At 42.7% G+C, this 14,065-nt stretch overlaps 1 protein-coding gene across 1 annotated transcript in view; it reads left to right on the top strand.

The window, feature by feature from the left end:
- Positions 1-14,065, top strand: part of LOC101933868 (potassium voltage-gated channel subfamily KQT member 1-like) — a 730,845-nt gene that overhangs the window by 421,611 nt on the left and 295,169 nt on the right. The window contains exons 14-15 of the mRNA XM_065584152.1: positions 6,632-6,707; positions 11,409-11,503. Of these exons, the coding sequence (XP_065440224.1) occupies positions 6,632-6,707; positions 11,409-11,503 (171 nt within the window). The remainder of the gene's footprint in view (positions 1-6,631; positions 6,708-11,408; positions 11,504-14,065) is intronic.

Raw genomic sequence — 14,065 nt, 5'->3', positions numbered from 1 at the left:
AATTCAAATATTTTGAATATTATCCAAAGAGTGGGAACTCCTATTACAAAGTTCATCTCCATGTAGGGGTATTGGTTTAGCTGTGCTAAATTCTAGCCGCAGTTAATGGGAGTCAACTGAAGCTTAATGGAAGATCTTCATTCTGAAGTTAATGAGAGCCCCATGCTGCTTACAGCTGAAGGCAGAGTTCAGCCCTGTGAGTCTGAAGTTTTCCCTTTGTTTTGTTTCTGATCATACTTTTGACATTACTATTGTCCAAGGCCTCCCTTCTGTTTTAGCTAATAAAATATTCGTCTGTATTTGGCAATTGTAAATGTGAGGAAAAATTACAGCAATGATTGCGATTCAAAGCCCTTTCACAGCTAGAGTGAATGAAAGTAGATACTTTTGGTAAAACATGGTGGGAGAACAAAAAGGCAAATATAGGAATGAGCAGTTCAAAATACTCCTTTATTTTTCAATTGCAATCCCTGACCTAGTCTATGTTTGTGCTGGCTTAAAAAAACAAAGTCAGGTGAAACACTCCAGAAAAGATACCATATGTTGCTGCAGGCAGGAGTTATGGCATTATTCAAAGACCCAGTATAAAGACAGAGCTAGCATGATGTTTTTTCATATTTGCTGTTAAGCAGCCATACGTAAGAAATGAATTAATCTCTGCAGTAATCTGAGGAAATATGGTACTGTAAGTGTGTATCCTCAAACCAGTTTTGCAAATTGGGTCAGAGAGCTATAATTAACCTAGATGAAGTGGCCTTTATTTTCCACAGTATTTGATCAAAATAGTAGATTACACTAAATAACTCCTTTAATTCACGACACCTGAATAAACTGCAGGAAAATCACCATGGAATGCATATTTCACTATCTGCAGCCATAAAAACAGTATATCCTGGATAAAACCCTTCCTTTATTTCTACATTTAAGTGATGATAAGGATAAAAACCTTCCAGATTGAAAGGTGCATCACAGTGAAAGCAATAACCAACAGTGCTTTTGAGACTCACATTGTGCTTCAGCATTAGAATGGAATAATTCTCTAGTACTTCTCTAGTTTAGGGTCCTTCCCATGTCTACTATAAACCCTCTTTTCCACCTAAAAATATTTCTTGGCTGTTTCAATGCACATCAGGCTGAAAGTTATCAGACTGGATGTAAATTATGAAAGAAGGGGGCTTGAGCTAGCTACGCTATATTTTTAACCGAGTGGTATTAACAAAAAGTTCATGAATAGTGTCCAAAGGAGTTTTGGATTTGATTATCTACCTCTTTCCCCATTGGTTTAAATTTTTAAATTGAAAATGTTCAGCTTCTTTGACTTGGGCTACTTCCTTTCTTTATTTAAAATTTTTCATTGTGTCCAAGTTTTCTAACTTAAAAGTAGCAACTTTTCATAATACTCCCTGTGCCACATGTTAAGGATCCAAATATGGGGCCATGGTGCCTCCCTGGCACGGAGCCTGTAACAGCTGTGCGGTCCAGCCAGGCTCTGCAGCCACACAGATGTACTCAAATCCAAAGGAGGGGCAAACTATGTCAGCCAGTAAAGAGGGGGCCCTTTGCCCCTTATCCACCAGATTAGTTGTTGGCGAAAGGCACAGCCATTCAACATCAAAGTTTTGCAGAACGATTTGCTCATAAAGTAAAGATCTCAGTTTCACCCCTGTCCCCCTTCTCTCTTTCCCCAACCCACGGCATCTGTGTGCTAGTAGCACCACAGGCAATGCCTAAAGGCAGAGAGGTTCTTGGATCTATATGAGTCCCCCCTCACCACCCTCTCACAATAGGTATGATTGTCCTTAAAACTGGTTGGCTTGTGAAGTAGCCAATTTGCAAAGATGTAAGGGACACTATCGTGCAAATTAGCCGGAGGCTTTGGGCCTGTCTCAAGGACATACCTTAAGATGATGTCAGGTTCTATTTATAAATCCAAGTCTTTATTACTGCAGTAGACACTTGGTAGTACCCATTATAGTTAAGGATGCAAAAAGTTTCCGTTATTGGCTCTTGTTTTTATGTGCTCATAACTTTCTAATACTGTCACCACTTGGACTGAAATTTTCCTTTGTTATTCTATGCCAACATGCAAATATTTTGGGGAAGGCTTCAACAAAATCCTTCAGCTGTTTCTGCGTTTGAGAGAGTGGAAAAAATACACTTTTGCCTGATGATAAAATTCTAACCACACTCTTTTGAATGGGACTCTTGCAAAAATAACTAGTTCAAAACTTGACTCAGCCCGGACCTGGTACTTAATGAGAACTGTTGCTTTTGCTTGGTTTTGCACATAAAAATGTCTGAGCAAACTACAAAACAACTTCATAGCATGCTCAGTATCATCTATACGTATGTCATTGTCCTCCACTGGATAGAATCAGAACTTTTCAACAGTTTCATAGGCACTATAATGCTGACAGCTAACACAGATTTTTATTATTATTTAGCTCAAGTGCTCATGTCCTGTGTCTTGGATTAATTTTGTGCCTGCTGTCACTTAGAAACTCAGAGGGGCCAAGGTGTCCAGCATAGTGACAACCATGAAGGTCCTAGACTGGCTCAGATTTTTATCACAAATTGCATATTATAAAGTTTACAGGATGTACAATGTGTAAAAGTTAATTTTGTTGTTGATGCTTAAGTTTGCATTAATGATGGGACTATTGAGTGTTTCTTTTTTACATTTAATGTTAAGTAGCTGGATAAATGAGTTTCTGGAAGTGCTCACAGCTTCCTTGTCATCCCTAAGGAATATATACATAAAGGTATTTACTCTGGACTGATTGGTTTTTATAGAAAAATTGAAAATGAGTACTGAAAAAAATCAGTACAGATCTAGTTTTGATTGGCCTAAATAATTATTTTTAGTATATGAATTGACTACACGTGACACATTTGGGACCCAGTTTCATCAGTGATCCCTGATATAAAATTCCTTTTTAAAAAATCTTAAAGTTCTCTTCTTAGACAGTAACCCACAGCTGCTTTTTCAGAACTATTCACAATATCAAATAAAAAAAGCTTGACTGAAAAAGGCTACAATTACAAGAGTAAATAACACAAAGAAATATAAAGGAATTTAATTAAAAGTAAATCTCGATTATGAAAGGTGTGTCACATAGTCATTTAAAGCCTTGTTACAGGAAAGCATCCTTATTCAGGAGAATATTTAAGCATGTGTTTAACAAGTCAATGGGACTTGAGCACCTGCTTAAATGCTTTCCTGAATTAGAGCTTAAAGCGGAGGACTGGGAATCAGGATTCCGGCGTTCTGTTCTTAGATCTGCCACTGACTCACAGTGTACATTTGGATAACAGACATAAGCTCTGTGTCAGAGTCTAAATAGGGATAATAATAACAATGCTTAGAGAAAGGGGTTACGAGGTTAATTAATGTTTTGTATTGTAGAGTGCCTCTGAGATCCTTGGGTGAAAGGTACTTTACACATGCATAATGTTTACAGAAATGAGTGTCATTACAGATTTGTGCAGAAGGCTATATTAAAGCCAAGTAATTTAAATATCAAAATATTAAGTGAAAGACCAGATTGTCCTTTGCCCGTGTGTGTATGCATGCACAGGTGTGTGCATATGCAAGTGCAGGGTGGGGACAGTACAAGAAGCAGTTCAGGTGCACTACTGGGGGACAGAGAAGAAACAGTTAAAAGATGACCTGTGTGCCAGGCTCTGCATCAGCCCCTATGCAGTGCCTAATAGCCACAATTTAGTCCTAACTGCAAAAAACATTTTAAGCTGTGACTCAAAGTGACCAAAGCTTGGGAATTCATAACTTAGTAGATGAGCCTGTTCAAGGGCACTGGAACCTTTGTAGAAGAGGGGGGCCACTGGTGCTGGAAATAGGAAGGCCATGGGCCCATGCCTCCCCACTTTTTAACACAGGCATAGTTTGGGGGCCAGTGGGCAAGGGTGCAGCCCCTACTGGTGCAGCTCCGCACTTACTTGAGGCTTGCAGTTTGGGGGGCAACACCACCTCCTGTCCCCCAAACTATGCCCATGTTAAAAAATGGGGGAGGGCATGGTCCCTTGCTCCCCTCCCATTGGTTCTGGCACCGTTGGGCCTGTTTCCTTATAAAACTGTGAGGTATATGATTTACGGTACAATTTAGATCCATCTGCATCATCTAACCCCACAGCAGATGTTTCTTTATTCAAAATCAATGTTGAGGGTAACATGATTTTTAAGAACAGAATATCACTCACCACTAGGGTGTAGCAGTTAAATGTGTATCTTCTGGAGACAGCAACAGAGGGTCCTGTGGCACCTTTAAGACTAACAGAAGTATTGGGAGCATAAGCTTGCATCTTCTTGCATCTGAAGAAGTGAGGTTCTTACCCACGAAAGCTTATGCTCCCAATACTTCTGTTAGTCTTAAAGGTGCCACAGGACCCTCTGTTGCTTTTTACAGATTCAGACTAACACTGCCACCCCTCTGATTCTGGAGACAGTATGTGTCTGTGGATTTATTGGGGTAATTCAAATAACATACATATCTCAGCTCTGGATGTGGTGCACCTCTTCATGCTGTAGTTTTTTCCCCACTAAAATAGAATTTCATAGCTTTGTGCTTCAGTTTTACAGCTAGGGATCATTAAATATGAACAATAATTAGCTCTCCAAATACGGATGGGATTTTCAAAAGCACTCAGCCCTGCTTTGCTCCCAGTGAAGTCCATAGGAGTTTTTATCATTAGGAGCAGAGTCTCCGGTCAGTGCTGAGTGCATTTGAAAATCCCATGCTGAATGTTTTTGTATTATAATTTGGCGTTTCTCTTTATTGCATAAATAAATACCATTTTCTAATAGTGGGGTCTGTTAAATTGTGTAATAGCCTCCAAAGGGCAACTTGATCACTTGGGATATTTAAAAACTTGACAGTGCACTAGAGAATGTACCATGGGGAACAGATCTTTGCCGACAGGGGAGGGTTGGACTTAAAGGACTTCACCCATGTCTGTTTTCTATTGGCTGTATCTATTTGGAGCTGTTTTTGCCCTGCAGAACCCATTTCCTTGGATTGCACTAAATGAACCCTATAGGTGCATACAGATCTCAGGATATTCCGATCTAGATGTTTGTTTCAGGCTCTCTTTACCTGTAGGTAATGTTTAGGGTTCTGGTGTCCTATTCTTTTAAAAATTGCATTGTGTTTAATAACTGTCAACTATTTCTGTATCAAATGTACTCAGTTTACAGACAAAAAGACATTTCCCTCTTAATCACAAGCCATACAATCTTAGCTGGAGTTCTGTGAGCCAAGCTCAGTGCTTTCCTTTTGTCATAATAAAGGTCCTGTAGGCCAAACTACTAGTAAGCTTGTTTAATGGGTTTACACAAGTGTAATGTTTGGAACGTAACAATTCTGTTGATGACACACAAGAAGTTTTGGAATCCAGCTCACTTGATTAATTTTTTGACTCTGCAATGCTCTCTCTGTGTATTTATGTATATACAATGTGCTGGGTGGGAAAGCGGGGGTTATATTGTATATACACACATTTCATACAGACACTCTGTGTATAAATATATATTTTTAAACTGCAAATAGTGACTTACTTAGATAGGAATAACAGTAAAATATTTCCATGAGGTTTAAAAAAAAAATATTCCTCAGTTTGTGGTAAATTGCCCAATCAACAGGAATGATTTAATCAAAGAACAATTTTAAAGTGCTACTTTGGTACGGGCACTATTTCTTTTGTAATGCACTGAAATCATTACGTCTTTAAGGCCTTCACTCTGTAAAGGGGCACCTCAGAGCTGGAGAAACCAGGGCCGCCTGCCGGCTCCTTTCCCCAATGAGTGACGGTAGGGGAGAGACAGTTGGCTCTGTTTTCAGGATACTTGGCGGATCCAGTCACCATGCTGGCTGGCCTTTTCGAGGCTGTCATCAGATGTCAATGATGATGTCAACATAGAGTATGGCCCTCTGAGCACTGTCGCCAGCTTGGGAGGATAAATATAACTTCGCTCATCTCACCAATTTTGAATGATTGGGAGGATGAGATTTGCTAAATATTTTGTGTGCAATATGATATTGTTATATGTGTGTAACTGTTATATGTGTGTGTGTGTGTGTGTATGGGTGTATGGGTGTCTATGTATTTGTTTGTACAAGTACACACACACATAGTATGTAATATATGTATGTGTGTTGTGTTAGGCTTGTTTCAAATCTTGTGGTTTGTTATTCTCTCCTCCTCCCCCCCTCCTCCGAAGAATCAAAGCACTTTTCAAAGGACTTAATTTCCATGCTCTGGAGCTCATGGGCAACCATTCAATAAAAGCAAAATAAGGAATGTGGTCATGGTTCTAAAAACATTTCACATTCTTCGAACTGATGCCAGTTATATGCAATGACAGTAATCCTGTCTAATCCCCCACACATTTTATCTTTGTACACCTGCTTCTACTGTATCTCTTATCAATTTATTATACTTAGAGCCAGAACTATAGAAGAAGGCAAGGCAAAGGAACAAAAGAGACATATGTGCTAAATGTACTGTGTTATAAATTTGCATTGTAGAAGAGTATTAGGACATGGTTTAGTTCATTGCTTGTAGTCATCTTCCGTTATTTTTTTTTCTTTTTCTTTTTGTATGTTTTATTCGGCAGGTTAACTGAAGCACACCGAATAGCTGTCAAAGTCATAAGGAGAATGCAATATTTTGTGGCCAGAAGAAAATTTCAGGTAAGCAGCAATATTAACAATAGGGACAAATGAGAAAGACAAGTGGAGGGGGGGACAATGGGTTGGACTTTGAAAATGCTCAGTGGGTACAATTTGCCCTTCAGCACAGGGCTGGGAAAAAGCCTATGTACTTAAACACTAGGCCTCATGCTTGCCTTCTACATAGGGGCAAATTTCACAATATGTACAGAACTCCTAGTTAACGTCAGTCTGGTGCTCCAGAACATTCAAGCATTCAGCATTTCTAGAATCAGCCCCATCATTCTTTTTCACTCATATTTTTTTGTTGCACCTTTAATTTCCAGAGTAATTTTAAAAATATTAGTTTTTTTTCCTGTTGAATAAAATGATCAATATGCTCATGTGCATTGTTCAACTAACAGAAAAGACTACATAGAGGGTCCTGCTACAATGCAGTTGTATATGTATCATATATGATGATCATCTAGTAAGCGTCTGAAAAAAAGACTGGAGAATAGTTTGAGTGCAACAAAATAGATTTAACTGTTTTAGTAGTATATAATACAATGTTGCTTTCAAAATCACGATCAAGATTTTCCAAAATGACTAATGGTTTTGAATGCCCAACTTGAGACATCTTAAAGGGGGCCTGATTTTCAGAAAGTACTGAGCATCGATTTTCTGAACATTCACTTTCTTTAAGGACTCTCAAATTATTCATCCAAAATTTGACGCACCCAAAATCACTTGTCACTTTGAAATATCTTTTTCATTCACCTGCCTAAGGTCTAATTCTCTAATTTCCCATTACAATAGCACATTATTATTAATTTAATTATGATATTCTTCTTGCAGTAACTAGTGACCTGATTTTCAAAGGTGCTGAACACCTCCAGCACCCACAAAGCTCAATAAAATATGTGGAGACTAATTACTTCTGAAAATCTGGCTACAAGTTTCCCACACAATGCATTAGTTCATAGTTTTCATACTATTTTGAGGTGATATAAAAAATAAAAAAGAGAGAATATGGAGTATGGAGAGAATAGGTTTCAAGCAGGTTTGACTTAAGCCCTAATATGTAATCACAAGGGACAGAAATGTGAGATGAGATTGCAATGTTCAGAACCAAAGGACCTGAGTTTGTAACTTCTTTTAAGATATCCTAGCCTAGAAGTCTTTGTGTATTAGATGAGTTTGGGAAATCAATATTCAGATGACCTTATGGCCACAAAACATAGGCTAAGGTAGACCAGAGTGTGAGATAGATTTGGGGAATTCAGATACAGATGACTTGAGTTTCAGATGTGCTTGGATGTCTATACTCAAAAGACACTGAATTTGAGATGGATTTAGAATGTTGAGTTCAAATGGCCTGGACCAATGATAACTTAAGGGGGAAAGGAGTCTGGTAATGAGGAGTCTGAGAATTACTTGCAGGGCCAGCCTTAGGGAAAATGGTGTCCTAGGTGAACTTGTATTTTGGCTCCCCTGCCGCCTCCCTGCCCACCCCACATTGCCCCTGGGCCACACTGCCTCCCGCAGCCTTCCACCCATCCCCCCATCATCCCTGGCCCCACTGCCTCCCCATCCATCCACCCCATCACCCCCGGGCTACACTGCCTCCCCCCCATTACCCTGAAATCCCTTCTGCAGCCTCGCACCCCAGGCCTGCCCCACTCCTTACCTCTTGGCCACGGCATCACCCTGACCACGTCGCCCACCCGTAAGGCTGGCCCTGATTACTGGGACTCGGCGAGTTTTGCCGAATTTGCCAAATTTTCCTGGAGGTCTCCATTATATCCGTCCCCTAGTTGTACTGTATATTGTAGTATTTTTCAGTCAGAACTTAAGAGATTGTGTTTAGTCGAGGCACGTCTGTGGATGCTGTGCCAGAAGTTGGCAAGGGCATAAGATGTTCAGGTCTAAGGAGGGCTATTGGGAAAATGAAAGAAAAAGAATAGAAGTAAAGGGATTTTTTTTTAATCTTGATTCTTTCCAAACTTTAGACTGGGCTCAGGCAGCATTCAATGTAGAGTACTTTACAACACAAGGCTTTAGTGCTGATGATTTGGTAGCAGGGATAAAGAGAGTTTTAGGGTGGGGAAGTGAAATTTTATTGGGAATGAGGAGAATTAATTATGCACATGGTAACATATATTTAAAAATAAAAACAAAAAACCTAGTACATTTAGGCTCTGGGCCGTGCATCATCTGTAAATAGAGAGTGCCCAAAAGAAGAGAGAGGGTTAGCCAAAATGCACTCAAAGCACCCCTGCCAGTCAATCCAAAGAGCGATATTGGCACTGTTTCTCTGGGGGAAGACAATAGCCTGCTTTTCTGGCCAGAAATAGTGATGTGTCAGCGTCTACTACAAATGTAGCTGAGAAAGTGGGGAGGAAGGGGGGTATGGCAGTAAATTGAAAGCTTTAAACACACACACACACACACACACACATATCTACACACAACAACAAAACTCTAAGCTCCGTTGAAAGCAATGCTACAGGTAACTACTGACTGAAGAGCACGAAGAGCGTATTTTGTCATTAAGAGTTTTTGCTTCTTCATTTTACAGGATTTGTTTCCACTCCAGTTGCATGCTTTTTATTTGAAATGTCTATATGGCTGCCTTCCAAGCATGACTCCAGCACATACTGTAGGTGTTCTGTGCATGTGTGCAATGGTGCATGCTAATGGCTCTGGCTGAAGCTGTGGCAGAGTGGAAACAGACAACAAGATGACTAATGAGCTGTTTTCAGTTATTTTCAATTACTAGATTTGCCGTGTACCTTTTTTTTTCTTGTTCCAAAGCCAAAAGGAAGACATCTTGCCCCATATTTCCCACTGGGCCGATGGCTCCAAAAATGTTTATATTTTCAAAAGCAGATCAGCTTTTTCCTCCCCTAATTTGTCCATACTGCACCTTTTATAATCACATCATTTCATGCAAATTACCCAAGCTTATTTTTAAAACTCCGTCTCACCAGCCATATCCATCAATTGGCAGTTAGCAGCAGCAGCTGGAGTCAGGATTAGAAAAGGGAGAAGTCAGAGAAACCCTGGAGTTTTAGCCTTTTTGCCTTTGTAGCTTCACTTCTATTTTTAATCTTAGTTGTTCCGTTTTGCATCTAGAACCGTTGGGCAGGGCCGGCTTTAGGCCAATTCAACCAATTCCCCTGAATTGGGCCCTGCCCCGCCCCTAAGAGGGGCCCTCGCCCCGGTACGGTGTAACGGCGTGGCCTGGCTTCCCCAGGGGACAATTTAAAGGGGCTGGGGCTCCCAGGCCCTTTAAATTGCCACCAGAGCCCCACTGCTGGGGTAGGGCTGCAGGGCTCCGGGGGCTATTTAAGAAGTCCGGGGCTCCCGTTGCCTCTTACCACCCCGGGCCTTTAAATAGCCGCTGGAGCCCCGCCACTTCCCCAGGGCTCCCGCAGCTATTTAAAGGGCCGGGGCAGTAGAAGGAGGGGAGTCCCGGGCCCTTTAAATAGCCCCCAGAGCCCTGGGATAGTGGGGGCGCAGGGGCTATTTAAAGGGCCGGGGCTCCAGCTGCCCCTGCTGCACCCCCTGCCCTGCCCGCAGCTAGCCCTGCACCCCCTGCCCAGTCTCCAGCCAACCCCTGCTGCACCCCCCTGCCTGAAGCCAGCCAGTCCTGCACTCCTCTGTCTCCAGCCCTGCCAACCCCTGCCAACCCCTGCCACACCCACCTGTGACCCTGCCTGAAGCCAGTCAGCCCGCTCCACACACCCCTATCTCCAGCCAGCCCCGCACCCCTTGCCCTGCCTGCAGCCAGACCCTACCTCCAGTCAGCCCCTGCCCTGCCTCCAGCCAGCCCCATGTCCACTGGTGCCCTGCAGTTCCCAGGGCAGTAACCCTGCACACCTGCTTCAATGAGAGGGTCAGGGAGCAGCTGGGACCCACACATGTGCACGCCACATCTGCAAGGAGTGGCAGTGGCAGGGACCCACACTTGTGAAACGGAGCTCATTAATAACTGATCAACAGCATATATGATGCAATGTACATAATATATAATTTTATTATTTATATAGTTATGGAAAGTAAATAATACATGGAAGAAATGAAAGGCTTTTTTTTACATGTGTTTTGTTTTGGTTTTTTTTGGTTAGTCATCCCTGCCGGGGCCCCGCCGAAAATGTTCAAATTGGGCCTCGCACTTCCTAAAGCCGGCCCTGCTGTTGGGTAGATATGGGCCAGAACCAACTCCAAATCTAAATACAGTCAAGCTTTGAGGAAGCGCTTATCTCACCAATGATCTAGACCAAAACCCTGTCACTAAGCATCCCCAAAGTTTGGAAGAGTTTGAATCTGGATCCAAGCTTTATACATTGAGCTTCTCTCTACTGTTGAGGATTATGACAGAATGACGTCTATATGGTTCTGTAATAAGCTGAGGAAAGTCACACATGTAACCTTCATTCAATTATGTACCATTGCTTTCTATGCTTAAAATGGACTATGACGCTCCAGTATTTTTCTCAGCATGTGATAAGTGTAAAGGCGTAACTCTTATTGACAGTAATGGGTATCGCTCAGCTATGTTCCTGTGCTGAATATGCACTCCTTTAATTTCCAGGAATATCATATTTTTCAGTCATTACAGAGAATTTTCCAAAACAACAAAAGCTCTAGAGGATTAAAACTGATGGTCCAACTGATATAAATGAGTGATGTAAAACAAGGGTTATTACGCAGTCTCTCATATTACTCCTTTCACAGCAAGCTCGAAAACCATATGATGTACGTGATGTAATTGAACAATACTCTCAAGGACACCTTAATATGATGGTTCGCATAAAAGAACTTCAAAGAAGGTATGCCCTGTCTATCTAATCAAATATTTGATTTCTCTGGTGCTGGCTGGCTTTAGAAGAGAAGTGTACTTAATGAACAGTAATTGTCAAAAATTGGAGGCTGGGAGCATGATATCTGCAAGGTTTGACTTAGTCAGTTTTTAACCCTTTTTTTAACAAAGTTCAAAATTTTTGTCAACATCCTACACAAAAAATCAAAAGGGAAGAAAAGAAATTGAGGTAAATAGTGCGAAATTTAGTGCAGGTTATGAGCATTTCTGACCAGTTCTCACAAAAGAAAAACTCTTCCAATAATTACTTCCCTTTCTAGCTCCTCTCTATGGGTATGTCTACACTACGAAATTAGGTCGAATTTATAGAAGCCGGTTTTATAGAAATCGGTTTTATACAGTCGATTGTGTGTGTCCCCACATAAAATGCTCTAAGTGCATTAAGTTGGCGGACCGCGTCCACAGTACCGAGGCTAGTGTCGACTTCCGGAGTGTTGCACTGTGGGTAGCTATCCCACAGTTCCCGCAGTCTCCGCCACCCATTGGAATTCTGGGTTGAGATCCCAATGCCTGATGATGCAAAAACAGTGTCGCGGGGGGGTTCTGGGTACATGTTGTCAGGCCCCTCCCCCTCCGTCAGAGCAACGGCAGACAATCGATTCGCGCCTTTTTACCTGGGTTACCTGTTCAGACAACATACCACGGCAAGCATGGAGCCCGCTCAGCTCAGCTCAGCTCAGCTCACCGTCACCATATGTCATCTGGGTGCCGTCAGATGTGGTACTGCATTGCTACACAGCAGCAGCTAATTGCCTTTTGGCAGTAGACGGTGCAGTATGACTGGTAGCCTTCATCGGCGATCTGGGTGCTGGCAGACGTGGGGCTCCATTGCTACACAGCAGCAGCTCCTTCCCTTTTGGCAGTGGATTGTGTATTACGACTGGTATCCGTCATTGTCGTATTCCTCAGTGAGTTCAATCAAAGGCACGTGGGCAGACATGTTTTGTCTCCTGGCCTATTGAACCGTCTTGACGATGATGGCTATCAGCTGTAGTACATCGTTTTCTGCCAAGCACCCAGAAGATGCCGATGGCTATCAGTCATGCTCACTGTCTGCTGCCAGCTTAAGATGTAAAAAATAGATGGACCAGATTTGTTCTGTATTCATTTGCTTCCCCCTCCCTCCGTGAAATCAACGGCCTGCTAAACCCAGGGTTTTGAGTTCAATCTTGGGGGGGGGGCATTCTGTGTGACAGTTGTTTGTGTTTCTCCCTGATGCACAGCCACCTTTGTTGATTTTAATTCCCTGTACCTGTAAGCCATTTCGTCACTCGCCCCTCCCTCCCTCTCTCCGTCAGACAATAGTTTCGCGCCTTTTTTCAGCCCAGACGCCATAGCACTGGGATCATGGAGCCCGCTCAGATCACCGCGGCAATTATGAGCCCTATGAACACCACGCGCATTGTCCTGGAGTATATGCAGAGCCAGAACATGCCAAAGCAAAACCAGGTGAGGAGGCGATTGCAGCAATTGCAGCGCGGCGACGAGAGTGATGAGGAAATTGACATGGACATAGACCTCTCACAAAGTACAGGCCCCAGCAATGTGCAAATCATGGTGTTACTGGGGCAGGTTCATGGCGTGGAATGCCGATTCTGGGCCCGGGAAACAAGCACAGACTGGTGGGACCACATTGTGTTGCAGGTGTGGGACGATTCCCAGTGGCTGCGAAACTTTCGCATGCGTAAGGGCACTTTCATGGAACTTTGTGACTTGCTTTCCCCTGCCCTGAAGCAGCAGAATACCAGGATGAGAGCAGCCCTCACAGTTGAGAAGCGAGTGGCGATAGCCCTGTGGAAGCTTGCAACGCCAGACCGGTAGCAGTCGGGAATCAATTTGGAGTGGAGTATCAGGGGGTAGCCGTGTTAGTCTGTATCTACAAAAACAACAAGGAGTCTGGTGGCACCTTAAAGACTAACAGATTTATTTGGGCATAAGCTTTCGTGAGTAAAAACCTCACTTCTTTGGATGCATAGAGTGAAAGTTATGCGGTGATCTGGAAGCCTACTTTCGTCGTCTCCGACTCAAGGAATATTTTCAACGCACCACTGAACAGTGCACTGACCCACAGGAACCCTCCTACCAACACTACAAGAAGAAGAACTCTGCGTGGACTCCTCCTGACGGTCGAAATGACAGACTGGACCTCTACATAGAGTGTTTCCGCAGACGTGCACAGGCTGAAATTGTGGACAAACAACATCACTTGTCCCATAACCTCACCCGTACAGAACACAATGCCATCCACAGCCTCAGAAACAACTCTGACATTATCATCAAAGGGGCTGACAAAGGAGGTGCTGTAGTCATAATGAACAGGTCAGATTATGAACAGGAGGCTTCCAGGCAACTCTCCAAGACCACATTCTACAGGCCACTATCCTCTGATCCCACTGAGGAATACCAAAAGAAACTACACCATCTGCTCAAGAAATTCCCAGCTACAGTACGGGAACAAATCTACATGGACACACCCCCAGACCCCGACCAGGAGTATTCTATCTGCTACCCA

This window comes from Chrysemys picta, chromosome 1, assembly GCF_011386835.1.
Source record: "Chrysemys picta bellii isolate R12L10 chromosome 1, ASM1138683v2, whole genome shotgun sequence".
NCBI lineage: Eukaryota > Metazoa > Chordata > Testudines > Emydidae > Chrysemys > Chrysemys picta.
This window is presented reverse-complemented; position numbering and strand designations above follow the sequence as displayed.